At 37.4% G+C, this 21,165-nt stretch overlaps 1 protein-coding gene across 1 annotated transcript in view; it reads right to left on the bottom strand.

The window, feature by feature from the left end:
- SMAD9 (SMAD family member 9) overlaps window positions 1-21,165 on the bottom strand; it is a 39,556-nt gene that overhangs the window by 7,588 nt on the left and 10,803 nt on the right. The window contains exons 2-6 of the mRNA XM_063305687.1: window positions 13,960-14,535; window positions 9,766-10,020; window positions 8,876-8,986; window positions 5,081-5,302; window positions 3,203-3,459 (exon numbers count right to left, since the gene is read on the bottom strand). Of these exons, the coding sequence (XP_063161757.1) occupies window positions 3,203-3,459; window positions 5,081-5,302; window positions 8,876-8,986; window positions 9,766-10,020; window positions 13,960-14,371 (1,257 nt within the window). The 5' untranslated portion in view covers window positions 14,372-14,535. The remainder of the gene's footprint in view (window positions 1-3,202; window positions 3,460-5,080; window positions 5,303-8,875; window positions 8,987-9,765; window positions 10,021-13,959; window positions 14,536-21,165) is intronic.

Raw genomic sequence — 21,165 nt, 5'->3', positions numbered from 1 at the left:
ATTGTGACTCTGACAGTGAGAACAGCCATGGAGACTCATCCTTTGTTTTATGGAGGAAAAATAGGAGTGCATTAATATGTGTTTTTTAAACAGCTTTCAGCAAACATTTGGTTGAATAGGCATGAAAAGCATAAGGATACAGGAAACTGGGAGCAACCCTAAAGCACAGGAGTATGTATAAAGAGGCACAGAGCCACAGATTCACTGGAGAGGCTGTGCTTGTGTTTGTTGAGAAGACAGGAGGATGCAGAATTTATCCTACAGCAGAAAACCCATCTCTTCTCCTGTTTCCAGATATTGTATGCCTGCATGTGTCCAAAGAGGTGCACTATAGTATCATCAAATTTGGCCTCCGGGTAGTTATGAAAGCTACAACTCTTACATGATAGATTAATACTACAATGTGGCTATCTTTTTCTTAATAAATCCCTTTTATGCAGTTCAAATGCTTGCCATATAAAAGGCACAGGATATACCCCATTAATTCACTATAATCCAACAGAAGCTTTCCTATTATCTTCAGTATTAGCACCACAGGAGGGTAAAAAAAATGTTTTCCCCAAATACAATGCATGGGCGTGTTTCTCATGTCTATATCAAGACCTTCTAGATTGAAATATGTAGAGTGGTACCTAGGGCAGTAAAAAGCTAGTATGCATGGATTTTCTGAGCTGCAAACACCTAGATATTCTTTTGTAAGAATTACAGTAACAGCAACTGACCGTTTCCTTTGTTGTTATGCTTCAACATGCCATTGTAAAAAAAGGCTCCAGAAACATGTAAATGTGAGGGGCTACATCCCTGAAGGGTTCTATACATATTGAGTAAAACTGTAATTGTTTCTCTGGTTTCCCAAAAGTTTTTTACTACTACAAAAATGATCTGGGGGTTTAAAATCTTAACGATTCTTTAGAATTTTTTTTGTAATATCTGAGCTTAATTTATTGTTGAATGTGAAGAATATAACCACTCTACTTGTTACCCAAATGTCTATCACTTTGTACTTTCCTTACCTAAAATGTCCTGGGGGTGGAGTTCTTATTACATCTCCCCTTGGGATTTAGCTGAAATATGAAAAGTCAGTCAGGGACATGCCCCTGGAGAGATTACACTATGAACCACAGGGCTTACCCACATCCTCTTGCCACCCCATATTTAAGATATGTACCAGAATCCCCAAATATCACCTATGAAAATCTCACTCTATGTTGCTTCTCTTTCAAAGAAAATTCTGAAAGCGTTCTTCCCCAGCCCCTCTTCCCATCAAATGGAAAGAAAAAGGTAGAGTAGAAAAATCAGAAGCAATATCTAGCAGGGCTAGTTCTGAGAGCTGAATTTAGGTGAGCTGATTTAACTCAATTTTTCCCTTAAAATTCTAGACTCAAGAGTTGTAGATCTCTCAGATCATCAGTGTATCAAAATTGCCAAGATGGCAGATGGAGCATCTTGTTCAAGCACCCTGTCAACATTGCATGCTTGTTCAAAAGGGGATTGGGCTTCATAGCAATGCTTCATCTGCCATCTTGCCAATTTTGAACCCTTCCTTACGGACACTGTTGTCTCAAAAGGCTAAAATTGTGGCCTGTATTTACTCCATTCAAAGGAAAGAATCTAGTATCCCCCTCCAGGGTCAGACAGAAGATAAAGTTATTTAGAAGAAGACATATAGAGGTCTTTCTCTATCAAGAAAGTATGCTGCTGAAACCAAGAAGGCAAATGCAAAGAAATTAGCATTAACATACTCATTATGTGTCTTCATACAAATTCAGCTTTTGGAAGAAATGCACCCAAAGTTTAATTGCATACGTTATTAGGGAAGTTTCTTGCCTTCCCTTTCTGTTTACAAACAAAAAAGCAGTTTCAGTTTGCAAACCATAATATGTTTTATTCATAAGACGCAAATGTATGGTGTTTCCAGGATTCAGAGAAAGTATGCAGAATCAATTCATTTCTGCCAAAGGATATCTGAACTGCATTGTGCAGGCCAATCCAAAAAACTGCTTCAGATACCACGGTATCCACTAACATCAGAAATGCACAAGTTTGGGTGGCTAGGTGGTACACATAACATTTTTGGTGGGTACAAGGGACAGAATAGATAGTAAGAAAATGTAAAATATGCGTGATTAGCATGCATGAGGGAGGGGATACAGAGGAGATGAGGGCATACAGAGTTGTTCGGACTTCTTTTAAAAAATGATTTTCTCTGTTAAAGTACATTTTTGAAAGAGTGAAGCACAGCTCTTTCTGAATTAAATGCTGAAATTGGATAAATACACAAAAAATACTATCAGCTGAAAGAACACCAAAGGATGCAGTCTCTTTTCATTTATAACGGCAATGAAAGGTTAGCAGTATTCCTAACTTTATTCGGAAAAAATTATCTGAGCTTTGCAGGCCTCACTCCCAAGAAAGTACACACAGCACTGCAGACTTTATAAATTATTTTAGCTCAGCTCTAGTTCTGATACCCCGATGTTCCAAAGATTCTGAGGATCACATATATAGATTTTAGTCTTAAGAGGCTATTCTAATTTTGCACACAATCTTGAAGAAATAATGGACCATTCACGCAGGCCAAAAAGAAAGTTACCTTTAACACTGCACCAAGAGACCCTAGTTTAGAGAAATACCCCAATAACTGTAATATTTCATTGGGTCTGTGAGGAGACCCTATATATTCAAATCTTGGTTATGTCGTCAAAGAACAATAATCATAAATGAGGGAGCCAGAAGAAATCTCTTGAAGGAGGACTGGGAAAGGTGAAAATCAGGGTTGCCTGATTCATACACAGTACTGTGGTCACCAAGATATATGAACTGAAGGACCAGGTGATAATTGCTGTTAATGGAACCTGAACTCTAGCAGAAGAGTCGCCCAGTTCCTCCCGTGCAAGTATGGCTACATTTGCAATAATCTTTTACATAAGTAAATTAAACACCCCTTTTTATTCCCCCTTGTGAGAGATGGAGTGTAATTGAAGAGACGACTCCTAGTGGCAGAACAATGTCACAAATTACATATAATCGTGATAATTTTTCACTTCTTACTTGTGTATGGTAAAGTATCATGAAGATACCAAATTTAGCACATTCCGTCCATTCATCCATTCCAGGCTTTGTGTCTTTTAAAATGTTCTTGTAACAAAGAGGCTAATTAAACCTTTTCAATTTCATAATCAAAACCAAAGAAAGTTCTTACTTTAACAAAGCTCATCCGGATGGTGCACATCTTGGTTAGCTCATACACCACCTCGAAGCCATGGTTAACTGACTGGGCAAGCAACTGAGCAAAGAGTTGGTTGTTGAAAATCTTCAAGCTGCATCCACTGGGGATTTTGCAGACAGTGGCTGGGTGGAAACCATGCTGATAGTTACAGTTGCGGCTCTGTACAAAAATGCTGCTGTCGCTCACACACTCTGCATATACCTCTCCCCCAACATAATACAGGTGAACACCTTTAAGAGAAAAGAGGTAACCAAGACTAATCTAATCTTCAACACAGGTTAAAGCAAGATTTATTACTCTTTTTAAAAATCCATCTGTTATGTATTTTATGATATACTAACAGTATGGTATTGTTATGTGATGGATAGAACATGCAACCATAAATTGGCAAGATAAGGAGACTTAGTCTTAAAACTGAATCCTAAAGAAGTGATTTTAGCTGAGTGATGGTCTTTTTAGGACTCCCTTCTATGGATAGCAAAACACTACCAATTGGCGTGCTTTTTACATGGAACCCATTTCCACTTACACAACCCTATGTCAAAATTGGGCTTAATCAAAATTCTGGTTGGTTAAAACTCTTGCTGACCAGACCACTTTCACACTCTGTCCCCTTCCTCAAGTGTGATTATAATAATTTTTCTCCTGCTCATACATCTCATCATCTCTTCCATGCACATAAAATCTATTAGAAAACTGTTCTTGCTTTGCTAGTATTGTGATGTCCTACATAAAAGGGTGAGACAAGACAGTAAATTTTTCACTGATTTTCTTGCAATCCACAGAAAAGCCTCTTACCAAGTTGTAAGCCATTGAGAATGCCCTACCTGAAGAGCTACTTTTTTTTTTTTGGAGTGGAGGCCATACTTAGACATTGGCTGGCATGTTAGAGGCTATGCCACAAAATGGGCAGTGCCAGAAAAGAATGGTATCAGGATATGTAATTGATTAAACTGAATTAAATTACATTGTTACATGCAGCTAATGTGATAATTACCAATCTATATTATAATCTTCCTGTTTGGTCATATTAAAAATTACAATCAGGTAGCAATTTTTGAAAAGGCTTTGTGTATTATAAGCAAAACTTTCAGGGTCCACCCTGGGATTTTGTTAATGGTTCTGCCTATCACTTAAACTTTTCATATGCAGGTCTACAACAGCTGGCAGCACCTAGTCATCCTTGGCTAATCCCCCAAATTAAGCAGGTATTTGGTAGGAGACCACCAGGAAATTTCCAGGCTGTAGACTAAATTGGGAAATAATAATAATAGTCCTATAAGATGATGATGTTAAACCACCTGTGTTATTACTAAGAAAATTACTGTACATGGATATATCCTTGTGGTCATCAGGAATCAAACTCAAAGGAAGGGTATCATTACCTTTTTTGCCATACACACAACTGTAGGTAACACATAAATTACCCTATGCCTATGTTAAGTGCAACAAGAGTGTTTTTTCCTTCTGACTTGTTCTAAATAAATAAGACTTTTTTTCTGAGCCCTGCCATATGTCTGAGCCCTGCCATATGTCACATATTTCTGCGTTTCATATGGAAACTAGACTAGACTAGAAAGCATTCATTAATTTTTTTGTAACATTTTCAACACTTACCTCAGGTTTTGATTTTAACTATATTGCCTTTGTTTTATACTTCATATTTTTTATTGTTGTCATAAGTAGAAAGACAGGGCATTCATTCATATAGTAAATTAAATAGTAAATTAAAAAATAAAGTAAATAGCACTGTATACATTTTAGGAACACAGTTCTGAACTGAGTAACTTTCTGATCACAAACTGCTTCCAAGCCGTGTTTCCTATTGCTGCAGAAGGCATGCGCTCTTACCTTTTCCTATGTGCCTCCTGGTGTTTTCTATAGTAGAATTCCTGTTAACATTCGACAGCAATCCAAGGCAGAACCTGTTCTTATTGTTTGAAGGATCTGTAAAGCCATCTATTAGTATACTTCGAGAAGAGGCCTGAAAAGTCTCTCCTACTCTGTTATTGAGTTCATAGTAAGCAACTGAACACCAGTGCTGTGGCTCCTCATAGCAAACAGGTCGGAAGTCTGGAAGAAGATTGCATGGGTGAAGAAGTTGCAACAGGAATGTAGAAACACAGTAGTAACGTATTATTGTATATGTGAAGAGCGTATTTGAAGTTTGGATATGTGACCAGTTACATACCCAAACTTCAAATGCACTCTTCACATATACATTCACAGAGCAAGCGCTGACAGAAAAAGAGATATAAGGATGATGATAAATAGTTCAGTGAAAATATAACACTGTGTTATTTTTTTAAAAAGTGAATTTCATCATAGTAACCATTAAGAAAGGACTGAAAATATGTTTTTAATATAACACTGTCCCTATTTAATCTATGGTGTGACTAAACTCGAAATACTATGTAGTGTACTGTTCTCATCTAAAAGGACATTACTGAACTTGGAAAGGTACAGGGAAGAATGAAGCTACTGTGGCCTTGCATATTTATTCTTCAAGGAAAGATTATATTTTTAAGCTTTTTAGTTTAAAAATAAGACAAGCAAGGGGAAAACATGATTTATGTAAAATTATATGTGGTGAGAAAAGCGTGGATAGTTTTTTGTCCTTTCACAATACTAGAAACTCTAGGTCATATTTTGAAAGTAAATGCTGGGATATTCAGGAATGAATGACTGATGTATTTCTTTATACAAGGCATAATTAAACTATGGAATTTGTTATCAAATGAAGCAGTAGTCTCGCATGACAAATCTGGGTAACACTCAAGGGCAGAAAAATTAGGTGATTTTAAAAGGTGACTAGACAAATTCATGGAGCAGAGCGCTCTGATGTTTATAGTCTTGTTCGCTGCATACTCGCTGCAGAACCAAGTATGATGATTCTTGACTTGATCCAGCAGGGGTCTTCATACCTTTTTCAGGAGACGTCTCTCTAGCAACTCATTTTCTCTGCTTTCGTATTGAGTGTGTATTCTAATCATGTGCACCACGTGGAAGCTACTTTAAAATGTTATCTTGTAGGGTCTAGTAGGGTACACTGGAGAAAGGTAATAAAGTTTGAATTTTAATACAGACTCTTAATTTGCATTTCCAAAATCTATACAGAAGCCAAAACATAGTTATACCACATAATACCTGAAGTATTCTGAATTGTGATATAGCTGAATTAATGTGTATAAAAGAGAAAAATAGATGGGGAAATGTTTGTAAAAGGCTTTTGTTGTTGTTGTTGTTGTCAGGGAAAGTACATATAAAAATCTGCATACGAGGAGAATGCATGCAAGTGGATACAAATCTGGGGGCAATTTTTTAAAAAAACAATTACAAAAGGATGCAGAAACACAGCAGAACAATCTTAAGTTGAAAAATGGGAAACTATACAAATCTAATTTTACATAGTCTGCCATCACTAGTGCCTTTAACTATGTTAGGAAGTGATGAAATGTAGAGTAAACCTGCTCCAACTGCTTAGAGTCAGACTGGATTGAACAGGGATAAAAGCTGCATTAAAAAAATAAATAAAATAAACCCATCACCAGTCTTCACTTCCTTAAAATGCTTTGTCATGAGACGGAGCAGTGCTGATCATCTAAAAAGTGTACAAGCCATCTTCTGTGTAACTACTATGAAGCTCTCAATCTTTATCCTGATTAACTTTGCATTTAGCTCATTTGTGAAGAAGTGGATTTGATTCCTCTGCATATACAAAACAGGTATTGCTTTTATCTTCTAACTGGTGACAAGATGTACAAGCATTCTTACATATTGGATGTTGGCTGCGGGGACCAGGAGGCATGACTGGCACCTGCCCTCTGGAACATCTTCCCTCCTGAGATTAGGATGGCCCTGACCCTTCTAGTGTTTCAGAAAGCCTTGAAGACTCAGTTATGTGCCCAGGCCTGGGGCCCCGAGTGTGTGAAGGGCCCTGTTTCCTGGTTGTGCTGACACCAATGCATTTTAATATCTCTTGGTTGCTATTCGTATTTAATTTCTCTTATATTGTTTTGTTTGTTTTTTATGACTGTTAGCTACCCAGAGTCACTGGTTTGAGATGGGTGGTTATATTAATGGAAGGAAGGAAGGAAGGAAGGAAGGAAGGAAGGAAGGAAGGAAGGAAGGAAGGAAGGAAGGAAGGAAGGAAGGGCATCTGATGAAGTAGCCTATGAGCCCAAAGGCTTATATTATGCAATGAAACATTTGCAAATTAACAGGGCTTTCCCTCTGCAAGGGACATATACTACACCCCCAGCTTTAGAGTTGCTCTCCCACACTGTGAAAAGCAGATGCATGTATAGCACTGTACAGTTACTTTCTCTTGCATGTTGTCAACACAAAGTCAATAAACAGAATTAACACCTGCACATCTCCTTTTCAGATGTGAAAATCTGATGACACTGAATCTTTACTTTAACCTTTCTCCTATCTGTTTTTTGAACCATATACTGTATATCACCATAATTATTTCCAAAAAATCTGGATATTAAATATTGTGGACAGGTTTCATCACCATATTTTATCAGAAAAAGACAGCTACTGAAAATAACTTTGTTAAATACAAGCAGCCTTATGCAGAGGCCTTATCCAAAAATGAAAAGACTTAATCAGAGAAATTTTAAATGGGGGAGAAGGATAAAACAAACAAAACAGAAACAAATGGATACAGCAAGAGTGGCAGCAAAATTATTTTAAGCTATGACTCACTTAACTCCTACTGAATTCAGTCAATCCACTATAAATGAGAGCACGGGGCCAATCCCATAAATTTAAGTCAAAGAGAAAAAAGGAATTCTTCACATACGAATTTGCAAAATTCCCTGCCATAGAATATTGTATAGTTTTATTGAATGCTTAAATAGCTTCGGAGTTGTGCTAAGAAATGAAAAACTGTTTGAAAATATGGGATAACTCAACAGCAACACCTATTTCTTTTAAAAAGAAATACCCCTTGGGTTCACGCTTACAGTAGTTCATGAGACTCTAGCCAATATATCAAGGATGGACAACATGCACTGCATTGTTTGTTCACCCCACTCCAGCCTATTTTGGCAGTTGCCATTGCCCTACAAAACTATTTTGCCAAAGTTGGTGGCAGAATAATGAAACTCACAGCTGGAAAAATACTCTGCCTCAACTTGATAATTTTAAAAAAAATTGTTTCTCAGAGAGATGCCTCATGCTGCTTTATCAGTGACGCAGGGCAGCAGAAGAGGGCCATCAGTTAAAAAGCCATATTCCCCACAGATCTACAGGGTACGACTGAAAGTTGAAAGAAGTATTTCTGCTTCCTTGGGACTTTGTTTATTAACTTAAGTGAGCTTCCCCAGCTTGGTGACCTCAAGCTGTTTTGGAGTTCGATTCATGTAATACCCAGTCAGAGAACTAACGGCTGGTATATTTGATTTTTTTTTCTAACCTCGCAGGAAAATTACTCAAATCTTCAACAATACTACCAATATTCAAATCAAGTCAAGAGTATTCTGGTTTTTGTCTATCAAGAGGAAGAATTCTGGTTAAGGATTCCTTTGGATGAAGATTCAATACTTCATGGACTACCAGGTCTGGGCCAAGTCTTTCACCCTAGGGGAAAACATACAAGTCTTTACATACTTTCAGGTTCTCCATCAGTAGATTTACCTCCATTGGGCAATGATAGCACTAACGGACTGTCCGTAACTGCATGCACAGGGCATCCATTGTGGTTTCGTGGTGTTTCTCTGGCATGATAAGGTGGAGGAGGTGTATCAACTAGAAAAAAGAAAACAATACTGGGCTTGGCATTTCATGACCTGCCTATTTAAATAAAAAGAAATGGCCTCCGAGACTGAAGCATCTAAGCAAGTTGTATTGCATTAGATGGGATGCTTACAAGTGACTTCATTTTACATGCACATAAACCCCAAAGAGTCCAGTTTCTGTATTTTAACTTCCAAGAACACTGGTATATTAATGTTTCTCTTGACTGTCTGAATAAATCTATTTAATTTATACCCAGATTTTGTAACAGGAGCTCAGGACAGCATATATACTATTTTTTTCCTACCAGAAAAACAATCCTGTGAGATAGATTGGGCTGAGTGAGTGGCCCAAAGTCAACAAGGGAGCTTCTGTGGCTAAGAGAACTAGAATCCCAGGCTCCTTGCTCCTAGTTTAACACCTTAACTACTATACCACACTGTGTCTCTTTGGTAATCTTTAGTAGAATGATTTCTTATTAGTGCTGGTTTTTATACCTTTTTTCTGTTGTTGCTTTTATAATGTTAATGTGTTGCAACCTGTCCAGAGTCTTCAGAGCTGATTGAGCTATAAAAACTGTAAAATGATTAAATAAATATGCCATTCTTCAACCGAAATTCTCAGAGTAATACAACTGCTGCTACCAGAATTGAATGAACTTGTAAAAACTAGGTAGCACTGAGATTTTTACAGATTAATGATTTAAAACTCTATGTTTCCTAAAGAGAAGTTACTGTAGACTCAGCAGCACTGAATATATTCAAAATATTCAGGAATAATATTTTGCATACCTGTGAGCTCATAAGGACTTCCTGGTGCAGAAGAATTTCCTGGAGAGTCTGGGTAGCTCATACTGCTCGGTGACTGAGAGTATATATTGGGGGATGCTGGGAAAGGGGTGCAGGGAGGCTGCTGGAAAGAATCAGGATAAGTTGCATTGTGGGGCATCAGTGGCTCACTGTGAAGAGATGTGTTCCGGAATTTGGCAAGGAGGCTAAGATGTGGGTTGAATTCACTGTGTCTTGGAACCAACACTGGAGGTAACACTACAACAAAAGAATAGAACAGATGTTTTGAAAGTAGCTAAGGAACTCTTCAGAGTCTCAGGCAGAAGTATCTCATTACCCATCTCTTGAACTTTCAAACAGACATTACAGAGAATATGGTGCTTTACCTCTAAGCCATAGCCTTGCTAAAGTTACAAGCTATATATTTTCCAAGATCTGGCACATTTGCCACATTATCCAGTGTAATCCATCTTAGGCTACTTCTGGGCTGCTTGGTCATGTAAACTTAAATAGTGGTTCACTTATTTGGAACCTCAAGTCTGGACTACTCTATTGTATGGTTCATGGCACTACTTTAAAGCTGAAAACTGCAGCAAGTACAAAATTCCACAGCTAAGTTAGTTAAAAGACAACCTACCGCCAACGTACGATGGTTCTGAAGACACTTCATGGCTGCCACACTGCTACTGAGCAAAATTCAAGGTATTAGTACTTAAGGTCTGATTTCCTTTATGAGCCTGTCCAACAACTGAGATCTTGTGGGGAAACTCAGAGGGTGCCATAGCTGGGTGTCATATCTGAGTGTCGTATATGGTATCACATGTAGTGAACCAAGAGAGGGCATTCTTTTTAAAAGGAAACCGACAATGGATTCCTTCCCTGTTCCATTACAATTAATCCTGAACTTTGTTAACTTTCTAGATAGCTTAAGATATATCCATTCACCCAAGTATTTGGTTTGCTTGGTTAGCTATGCCTTCTGTTCTGCTTTCAAATTATTATCCTGTATATTTTTAAATGGTTTATGGTTTTAAATTTTTGCTGGTTTTGGAAGCTTCAATAGAATTATTTTTTAAATATATATTTTTAAAGGTTGCGGGGTTAAACCGCTGAGCTGTCGATCGGAAGGTCGGCGGTTCGAAACCGCGCAGCGGGGTGAGCTCCCGTTGCTCGTCCCAGCTCCTGCTCACCTAGCAGTTCGAAAACATGCAAATGTGAGTAGATCAATAGGTACCGCTTCGGCGGGAAGGTAACGGCGTTCCGAGTCGTCATGCTGGCCACATGACCCAGAAGTGTCTATGACAACGTTGGCTCCAAGGCTTAGAAACGGAGATGAGCACTGCCCCCTAGAGTCGGACACGACTGGACTTTACGTCAAGGGAAACCTTTACCTTTACCTAAGCTGGGTGTGGTTTGGCTTTAAACAGCTTATCTGTGTTTGGGGATTATTTTTAATAATGAAAATGTGGGATAACAAGTTTATAAATATTATTTTAAAAAACATATCCCTCTACATATTAGAAATTCTGAAAATAGAAACTCTGAAAATCCATGTCTCCTGTCACCCACATCTCTGTTCATATTTTAAAACTGATTTTCACATTCTTTTCCTTTTCTTGTCTTCATGGTTCAGGTTTCTCACCATCTCTACTATCCTCACTGCATTTCACGATTCTCTCAGATGGTCAGGCAGGTAATCTTTATGGGATGAAGTTGTCCAGCCTGCCACTCTTCATCATAACAGATTGGTGGTTTCCTTAAGAGTGGAGATCTGGATAGCCACTACCTCAGTCACTCAAGTTAGAATCATTCAGACTGCAAGCGAGGAGATAAACCTCTTCAACCAGCTTACTGTATTTTAGCTCATGTGATTAAAAAGAGACAGAATTTTTTCTCTATAATGTATAAAATAATTTAAAGATGACTACCACAGAATCTAGGCATGTGTGATTATACAGAGGAAGGTTACACAGGTTAGCTGAAGATGTCTTTGCCTAGTGTGTAAAAAAAACATGTAAATATAATTTTATAAAGCTGTTCTGTACTTTGGATGCTGCAAAGGATTTATGGCATGACTGAAGGTAGATATTGGTAGATTTATGCTGGAATGCATTAAAGCTAAAAGGTTTTGGAATTTGTCACCAGAACAGTATTAAGATATTTTACACCAAATGATCCTCAGGTTTGTTTGTTGTTAAATTATATGGAAAACTGTGAAGTGCAATACAGGAGATAATCCCACACTGCTCAAAGGTACTGCATGTAGCTTTCCTGGTTGGGGCAGCTGGTAAGATAGTCTGCCAACATCCAGAGAGTCAAATGTTCCCCTCCTTCCTGCTCTAGTGGGATTGCAAAAAAAAATAACTCCTTCTTTTCCCTATCACTATAATTTACACACTTGACCTGCACTGATATTGCATGATTTAAGATGTTCTTTTATTATCTTAATCATCAATACTAAGACAAGGAAATTGTCTGGGTAAATATTTACAATGCAATATTCCTGCTCAGGAATTGAAATTAGTTTTCAGAAAGGTGATACTTGACTTGCATGAATATTTTGGGGGAAGACTGAGTAAGGATTGCAAGAAAATAGGAATAAAGAATTTTAAAAATTCCTACAATAGGTTGAATACTCAAAAGATCCAATGTAAATAGCAATAATTCAGACATTGTCATTAGAATATACCTTTTGTTCATGTTGGTAGATCTCATATAACTTGTTAGAGCACCTCTAGATAGCAGCTAAACAGGAGGAGGAGGAGATAGATAGATGATGTAATGTGGACAAATGATGACAAGGTAAATCTGCAGGGACTTGTCCAGACAGTTGCCTGGAGTCAAGAATGACTTGAAGGCACAAACAAAATAAAAGATAAATACCAAATGGTGCTGAACTACTGCTCTATCTAATCTAGAGTTCTCCATTAGTGATTTCCAATGAAAATGTATGCGCCAATTATATATTTCCTGCATAACATTTAATGCATAAGGAGCTAAAATAACTTTACAATTTCAGCACCTTGGACAAGTACAAAACATAAGGAAAGCCATATGCCAAGTACAAACAATTACAAGAGTTTCAAAATAGCAAATGAAAAGCATCTGTTTTGCTGTTTCACCTATGGTCTAGTGTGTAGTATCATATGGCTTTTAAAAAGCACACAAAGGTTCCCTACCACCACCAAATCTCCGATGCAACTGATTAACAACAGGCCAATTTAGATGACCAAACAAGCAGGTTAAATAAGCTGCATTTTTTGCACAAATTCTTATGTTTGTACCATTAAAAATCACCTGCAGTTAAAAAACATTTTTTAAACTACTTGATTAAATGTAAAGAATCCATTGTACAAAAGACCACCAATTTTATTACTAATAAGTTCACATTATTTTATTATTGCTACACTATTTTCAGCCATTCCATCCATGACACTGAAAACTCACACTAACAAAATGTAAAGATTTATGTGAAATAAACATCCTACAAAAGGTCAAATCACAGCAGCCAAAGAGGAGAGAAATACAATTAATCTAACCTGGAGTTTTTTTTTTTAATGTTTGGATACCCACTGCCATATAGTACAAACTTTCATTCACTGTTATTCTATCCATTAGTTCAATATTTCCAATAATATGAATTGTTGTTCCAGCCTCTATAAATATACTCTGATTCTAGAGACCACCCAGTAAATTACTATAACCACTACCTGTATCAGCAGGACATTTTCTCTTCCTACCCACCCATATGAATTAAAGGACCTTTATAAAGCATCATGGAGTTTCACAAACTAGGGCATCCACCAGTCAGAATCTACCATCTTCTCATTCACCATCCCCCTCTTCTGCAAATACAACTGTTGCAGTGTAACTGTACTGCTTACACTGCAGCAATAATGAACTGATCCCACAAGTTAACTACAACCCTTTGCACACCTACAGTATTATCAGGACCGGCTCATCAATACCAATAGATTAGTAAGAGTAGCATCAGAATTCCCCTTATGTTTTCTTCTCCTGATCTTGATCCTCCAATCTAATCCTGACTAAATGTTTGCCTCTGGTCTCTTTGACCTTTGATCTACTTCTTCCAATCACAGCTTGTGTGCAGCTTTCCTTTTTTGCAAATAGAATCATTATGAAATATGCAATCAAGGCAGTGCTATCCTTCATTAAAAATTCAGATGATTGACTTACCTGGGGTTTCCACTCTTCGGTAATGGTAAGGATTAATGCAGACTTCTTTCTGCTTTGAGCCAAATGGAAATTCACAGCATTCCAAGGGCTTTAACTCATGATGAGACTGTAGATCAGGCCACCGCCACACTCTGCAATAAATGACATGTGGCAAACCTTTGCGATGAGATACTTGCAGCCTTCCATCCAAAGAGCGTGGGATTGTCACACACTTACTGGGCTGCCCAGGGCAGCTAAGCGCCCTCTCCAGTTCCTCCATGGCACCCTTTTTCTTCTTCAGCTTCTTTACCAGGGAGTCAACAGCCTTTTCTGCCCACTTTTCCTCTTCATCTCCTTGCTTCCAGCCCAACAGCCTCTTTACAGCTGGGCTGGTGAAGGAGAACAGAGAACTTATAGGGGTGCTGGAGTGCATAAGAATCTGAGATAACTGGTAAAATTTCAATTATTCAATTTCTTTTTCTTAAATGAAGAATCTCAGTGCTAGAAGAGATGCTCCTTCAAAATCAAGCTTTTCCACACATATTCTGGGTTTTGCTGGATATATTTAATCTTAGTGTCTTCAAGTAGAGAACAATTCTACAACAGAAGAAAATTACTGTCATATTTCTATTTGCTTTCTCTTTGGACAGTTTGTCACATCAATTTCTAATCAATATCACAGACTTTCAAATACCAAGAGTAAGATTACTGTACAGTTGCTGCAAAACATTATATATGTGTCCATTATATAAATTACTGTAACTTTTAACTCTGCATCTTCTCACAAAATAATTTTTTTAAAAGCTAAGAAATATTTATCAAGAAAGTTGAAAGATTCCTTTTTGCTAGGGTATTCATTATCTCAGAATGATAAATAAAATAAAGAATACCTAGCAGAACTTTCTGTAAACATTGTTTTCCAATTTTTGCAGCAATCACCATTGTCCACACATTAGATATGAGACTTTGTGGGGGATGCATAATGTTTGCCAGAATAGCAGCACAATTGTATTGTTGTGACCAACAGCAAAACAAAATAAGTCCATCGCAGTCCACTGGAGTGGATGGCTATATTAAATCTAATAATACAATTTCAAAAAATCAAAACACAAAGAAAAAAGGGCAGGAAGAAAGAAAGAACTGAGAAATTATTGGAAAACTTCTAAAAGCTTCTGATCTCTTTACCCACAAAGTGGATTTACAGTGTATTTGCACATAGCTCTAGAAGTATGAAAACTACAGTACTTTTCTCTAAGCTTCTTTCAACAGCACAGTTATGAATTGGTTCAAATCAATTAAATGAAAGTAAATTGGAAATAAAAGGGGGGAGAGCTATAGTGCCACCAATCATCTTGCATAAATGAGAAAGCAACAAAGCTGTATCTATAAAGGCATGAACCCAAGGAAATGGAGACCTAATAGAACAACCTTCCACAATGTGGGTACCCTCCAAATGTATGGATTTCAGCACTCAGAATTCTTAACAATGACTATAACGGATGGTAATGAATTCTATACATTTAGTACATTTGTACCCAGGTTGGCAGTCTCTTGTAGAATCTATAGTGGAAGTCCAAGTGGAAGTCCACTCATTTCTGTGACAACACAGTACAGGAATTCACCTTCCACACAAACATGATATATTGTGTATATGATTACGTATCAGTGCATACACTCAATATGCTCAAGTATCAGATATCAATGCATTATGCTGTAATTGTGGAAGAAGCAGGAACAATTTGAAAGGTCACAAGGTATTTATTATTTGCATTTATGGGAGAACAGATCAAGTATAAGAAAACTATTTTTTTTACAATGCTTGCCGTTATAGAAAAAGTGAGAGATTACAGTCCCATTCTTCTTTCTTGAGTGGAAAAAATATTTGCATTGGGGCATATGGGGTACCACTCCTTAAAGCATATGTGTGTGTTTTCAGGATTACACTGCAACTGCAGAGGATCAGTCATGTGAACTGAGAAGAAGACACAGATGGTTTAAGGAATGGCTAACTGGTTTTTACCTGAGGATCCAGATGCAGGAGAAAAGGGGTTAAGATAAAGAATAGGGTGAATCAGTTTTTTTGCTTACAAATGCCTTCCCCTGGACAAGATGCACAACAGGCAAAATGTATTCGATTTTAACCCCAAAGAAACCCATTGCATTCCAGAATTTCTGCCAATTTCTTCTCTGGACCAGTCACAGTTCATCTAAAACAAAAGCCCACATGAATCCCAGAGTGATATTATGGGGCGAGTCTGGCAAGGCTGCTGTGAATTGAGCCCTCTCTTCTCTTCCTCAGAAACAAGGGTATCCAATGCTGCTATTGCTTCCTTTACATGGCATGTATACTAATTTCTGGATGGTCTCAGCAGCTCCCAGATCAGTATATCCCATTGGCCTGCAGATCTCCAGATCTTCCTAATGCCTTCCCTTCCCTTCCTCTCCTCAGCTGTCATCACTAAGGAAATCCTCCAGCCTTTATTTTTTCCTGTTCTTCCCCCCACAAAAAACATTTGCCTAGATCAATTAATGTGCTTCTGGACCAAAACAGCCTTGTTTTGTTCATATGCAGACCAAATACATATGTTTCTATTTGGGCATGAACTACTCAGAGCCAGTTGTTCTATGCAGAGAGCAGATCATGTCTGAATTATTTGGCATATCCCTACCTTCCCTTCTTCCATCCCAGGTTAAAAGCAAATCTAAGGGGGGGAAAGGGGGGAAAAGGCAAAAATGATTTTACAGCTTTGGAAATATATTCAACAGGAAGAGTCTGAATACTGCTAAATAGGAAATAAAAGTAATTCACTGGTATATTGAATCTGTAACCTATAACAATAAAGGCACAAAAGAGTTCTGAGATAAAAGACACAATTAGAAGAAATAACATAGGGAAAATTGATTGTAGAATGTGCCATGTGTTGAAAGAGTGAGCCAAAATTTATGGCATCAATGAAAAAAAGACATAGATTAGTTCTTAAGATTTCTTCTCTATAGGAAGCAACACAATGATTTAACATTTACACTAAGCTTCCTGATAAGATAATGTAACTTCTTAGGTAATCACCACATGTTTCCTTTTAAGAGTACTGTCCTGAAGCTTCATCTTTCCACTTCCCATTTTCAACAAGTTTTATAGTTTAGATTTTTTTTTTTTAAAAACCCTCTTCAAATCCAGTATATAAGCCAGGTATGACATCTGTATAATCTGTAATATTGTTACTTACAAAAGGAGATATAGGAGACAAACAACATATAGGCATTAATGCAAACATAACTAAATATATCAGAAATATACTATATACTGTTGGAATTGAAGATAAGTACATTTCTACATTTCTTAACTTTAAAAAGGAAGAAAAGAGGTATTTTAAAAATCTGGGTAATATTTAAAATGGATGGGCATGGGGCTTCAGATGTTTTTAGATTGCAAGTCCAATCATTAGGAGTTGTACTTTATTGCTTCTATTATATATTGCTTGTATTATTCTTGTTCTGTACATTATGCATTGTTTTGACTTCTTTATCATCATCATCTCCTCAGCAGTGGCATGGTGGACTGTATGTTGCCCATCCCTAATCTAAAGCATAATCAGAATTAAAAGCCTCTCAGAAATGTCAAAACTAATTTTCTGGAGAAGGATCTACGATACCAAAAGATACCAGTGTAAGAGTCAGCTCCATGCATTGCTGATTTTGATCTGACATTCCCAGCTGCAAATCTGTTTTTGGCTCTGAAATATACTGAAAGGGATAAACAAGACTCTCTCTTTTTCTTTCTCAGCTTTATTTATTTATTTATTTATTTATTTTATCCCCGCCCATCTTCTCCCATCAGAGGCCTCTGGGCGGGAGTAGACTTCCACAACCTAGAGCTCAGCCACCCGTATTATCTGGAAATTCTGAAAGCTTCAGTTCCAACATATTCTGGAGGTACAAGGTTGGAAATAGATGCTTAAAAGCTTGTTAAGATAAAATTCAGATTGCTCCTTTAAGATTATCATGAGCTCTTTGAAGGGAAGTTGGCATCTTGTTGTAATAAATAATAAATAAAAGTGAAAACATTTTGTGGTGTAGCCAGAATAAAAGGAAGATTTGGGTACTATCATTTTTAAATAACATAATGCAATTTGGTAGTCTAGCTTGTATCCTTGTGGATTTGCTGCTCTATTTTGAAATGACCAAACCCACATTTTTTATATAATACAACAACTGAAATATTCATTAAACATGATGTAGAGTGCTCTAGAGCTGCTGAAATTCTGAAGATCATTAATAGCAGCCACTGGCAATAAGATGAGGGTCTCAACTCCATTATAAAACTGCTCCTTATCATCCAGGATGCAGTGTACAATCCCAATGAGCAAACAAAGTACACCATCTACAGAACAGCACCAGTGGGAAATAAATTTCAGCAAACAGAATGTAAAAATTAGTAACAAACTACTGCTAATGACGATTATTTTATCATGTTGTTATTTCAGGAAGAAAAAACAATTTTGCTTCATCATGCCTTAGAATTCAAGCAGCACCATGATACAGAGTTTCAGAGTTCAATTTCAGCACATACAAGATATATATTGCAAAATAAACCTGGAAATACACAGATAAAAAGAAACTTGACTTACTCCTGTGCAGAACCCACAGTCAGCTATCTCTACACTGAGACTGTGCAGAGATTTATATGCATGATGTATCATCTATATTCGGCACGCAGTTGTTAGGTATGCAGACTAAGTTTGCAGTTGTAACCAAGCTCAAGGAATGCCAGTAGATGCTTATTCTTATTAGATGAGGAGCCATTTTGATAAGCATATAAAGCACTGCAGCACCAAGTTGTATGCCAGGTAAAACACCATATTCTCTGTAATGTCTGTCTGAAAGTTCAAGAGATGGGTAATGAGATACTTCTGCCTGAGACTCTGAAGAGTTTCTTACCTACTTTCAAAACATCTGTTCTATCCTTTTGTTGTAGTGTTACCTCCAGTGTTGGTTCCAAGACACAGTGAATTCAACCCACCTCTTAGCCTCCTTGCCAAATTTCGGAACACATCTCTTCACAGTGAGCCACTGATGCTCACACCTAAACTGACACCAGAATCTTGCCCATCCTGTACACAAACCCTCTACTGCCATGTGTCCTTGTTTTTCTTCTCTTTTAAATTTATTCTACAAGGAGCACTTCTGGAGGAGTTGTGTTGTTCAGCTGTACACAGCCCACACAATGATTGCTTTCCTTGTGCTTGCTACCCTTTGTTGCTTTCCAGAGCTTCTGCACTTCTCAGGGCATTTTGTTGCTCAGGACACTATGACTGCAGTTTCATTGTGATGGCCAACATTAATTTATACAATAGCATTATTTTAGTATCATCCAATTTCATTGTGAAATAATCATTTCCCCCTTTCCCCCTTCATTAAGAAGTTGGATCCAATTGCTAGGTAATTTTCTGATTTGTTGGATGGCTAAATTACATCAGGAACGAAGGCATTACACTAGTAAACAAGACAACAATTAGCCTCTATTATGAGGCTGGCTTTTACTGGTCTCAGATTCCCATAATTGTTTGAAATTTTGCTGGGTCAAACTAGGTCTAATTAGGAAGCCAAGATGTTCTAGCTATCTCAGGCCATCTTCTCTGCAAAGAATTCTGCATATACTTTGAAACCTAAGATCCTATTCAACCAAACATCAGCTATCCAAGATTTGATTTACAACTTTCTATTTGTGGGTGTCATCTTTGGGGGGGGTAGTTCGTTTTGTTTTCCCCTTCCTCATCTGCATTTGTAAAATCTCTTACTTTGCATATCTGGAAGCATTTCACAAACCAACAACGAAACACCCTTAACTCTTCCTCATACAGGTTGGTATATTTGCATAGCTACCTCTTTTACAGCTTAAGTTCTGTGTTTCTTGGCTTTGAGCAAAGATAACTAAAAACTGGCAGAAGGGAAATGCTTAGAACAATGGACTAAACTCAGCTGGGTAGACTAAAAAGATTCAGTGTGACTTCAGTGCAAGGTGGCTGCAAAAATGAAAACAAACAACCCACCCATGCAATTTTGGGCTGCATCAACAGAAGTAATCCCTCCACCTTATTCTGCTTTGGCCAGACTCCATCTTTAGTACAATGTCCAGTTATGGAACTGGGACTGATTCAGAGAAAAAGAACAAGATCAGGGAACTAGAAACTAAACCGTACGAAGTTACTGAATGAGCTGGGAATGTTTAGCCTTAGGAAAATATGACTGTGGAAGGATATGATACATTCTTCAACTAACCGAAAAGGACATTACAGCTCTTCTCTATTATGCAAGAATGCAGGACATGTAATAATGGATTTAAGTTACAGGAAGACAGATTCCAATTGGATGGTAGGGAAAAAACTGCCTAATAATAAGAGCAGTTTGATAGTGAGAGATGGTGGGCTCCTCTTCACTGGGTGTATTTAGCAGAAAGTAGACCGCCAACTGGTGGAGAAGCTTTAATTTGGATTTCTGAACCAAGTGTACCTGACGTCTTCTTCCAATCCAATGATACGAATTTACTGTAATACTTGATTTAGGGTAGCTCTGAGAAATAAACAATCTATCAGTGAAGAAATTCACCTCTCTCCCCAGATCTGTAATTCTGGCCTTCTCATGTATCTTTTCAAGGTCCACAATATTTGCATATATTTTTTAAAAAGCATCTGTTCTTACATCACCCTTTTGTGTTTTTTATTCTTATTTGCATAAAAACATACTCTATCCTGCTGACACCTCACTCAGGGCAATGAGGTATTTAAGAATGTCTTTTTCCAGCATCATTAGGAGAAGCATATTGTATGTGAATCATCCACAGAGAACAGGTGTATGTACTGAGTGCATATTCATTTCTACTTTATATACATATATGCAGATTCACCTACAAACATCGCCAACTGATCATCTCATAAAATGGGCTCTCGTCTACAAAATCTTATTCCACAATAAACCTGATGATTTTCAGTTGCCATTCTTTAACATCTGCAAATAAATGTAAGAGTTATTTTGGGTTGCATAAGGCAAGAAAAAAACAAGAGAGAGGAAACTAAAACAGACATTACCAAAAAAACTTGTTCTGCTCGGCCCAAAAGGCAACATCAACATGCTCTGAACTATGTCAAATCTTCTGGTGTCATAGCATATGACACACATAAAAATATGCTGAAAACATTCTTAGGAGGAATAGCAAAAGTCTCAGGGACT

Source organism: Candoia aspera, chromosome 5, assembly GCF_035149785.1.
Source record: "Candoia aspera isolate rCanAsp1 chromosome 5, rCanAsp1.hap2, whole genome shotgun sequence".
Lineage (NCBI taxonomy): Eukaryota > Metazoa > Chordata > Lepidosauria > Squamata > Boidae > Candoia > Candoia aspera.
Note: the sequence above shows the minus strand (reverse complement) of the source record. Positions and strands in the feature narration are given on the sequence as shown.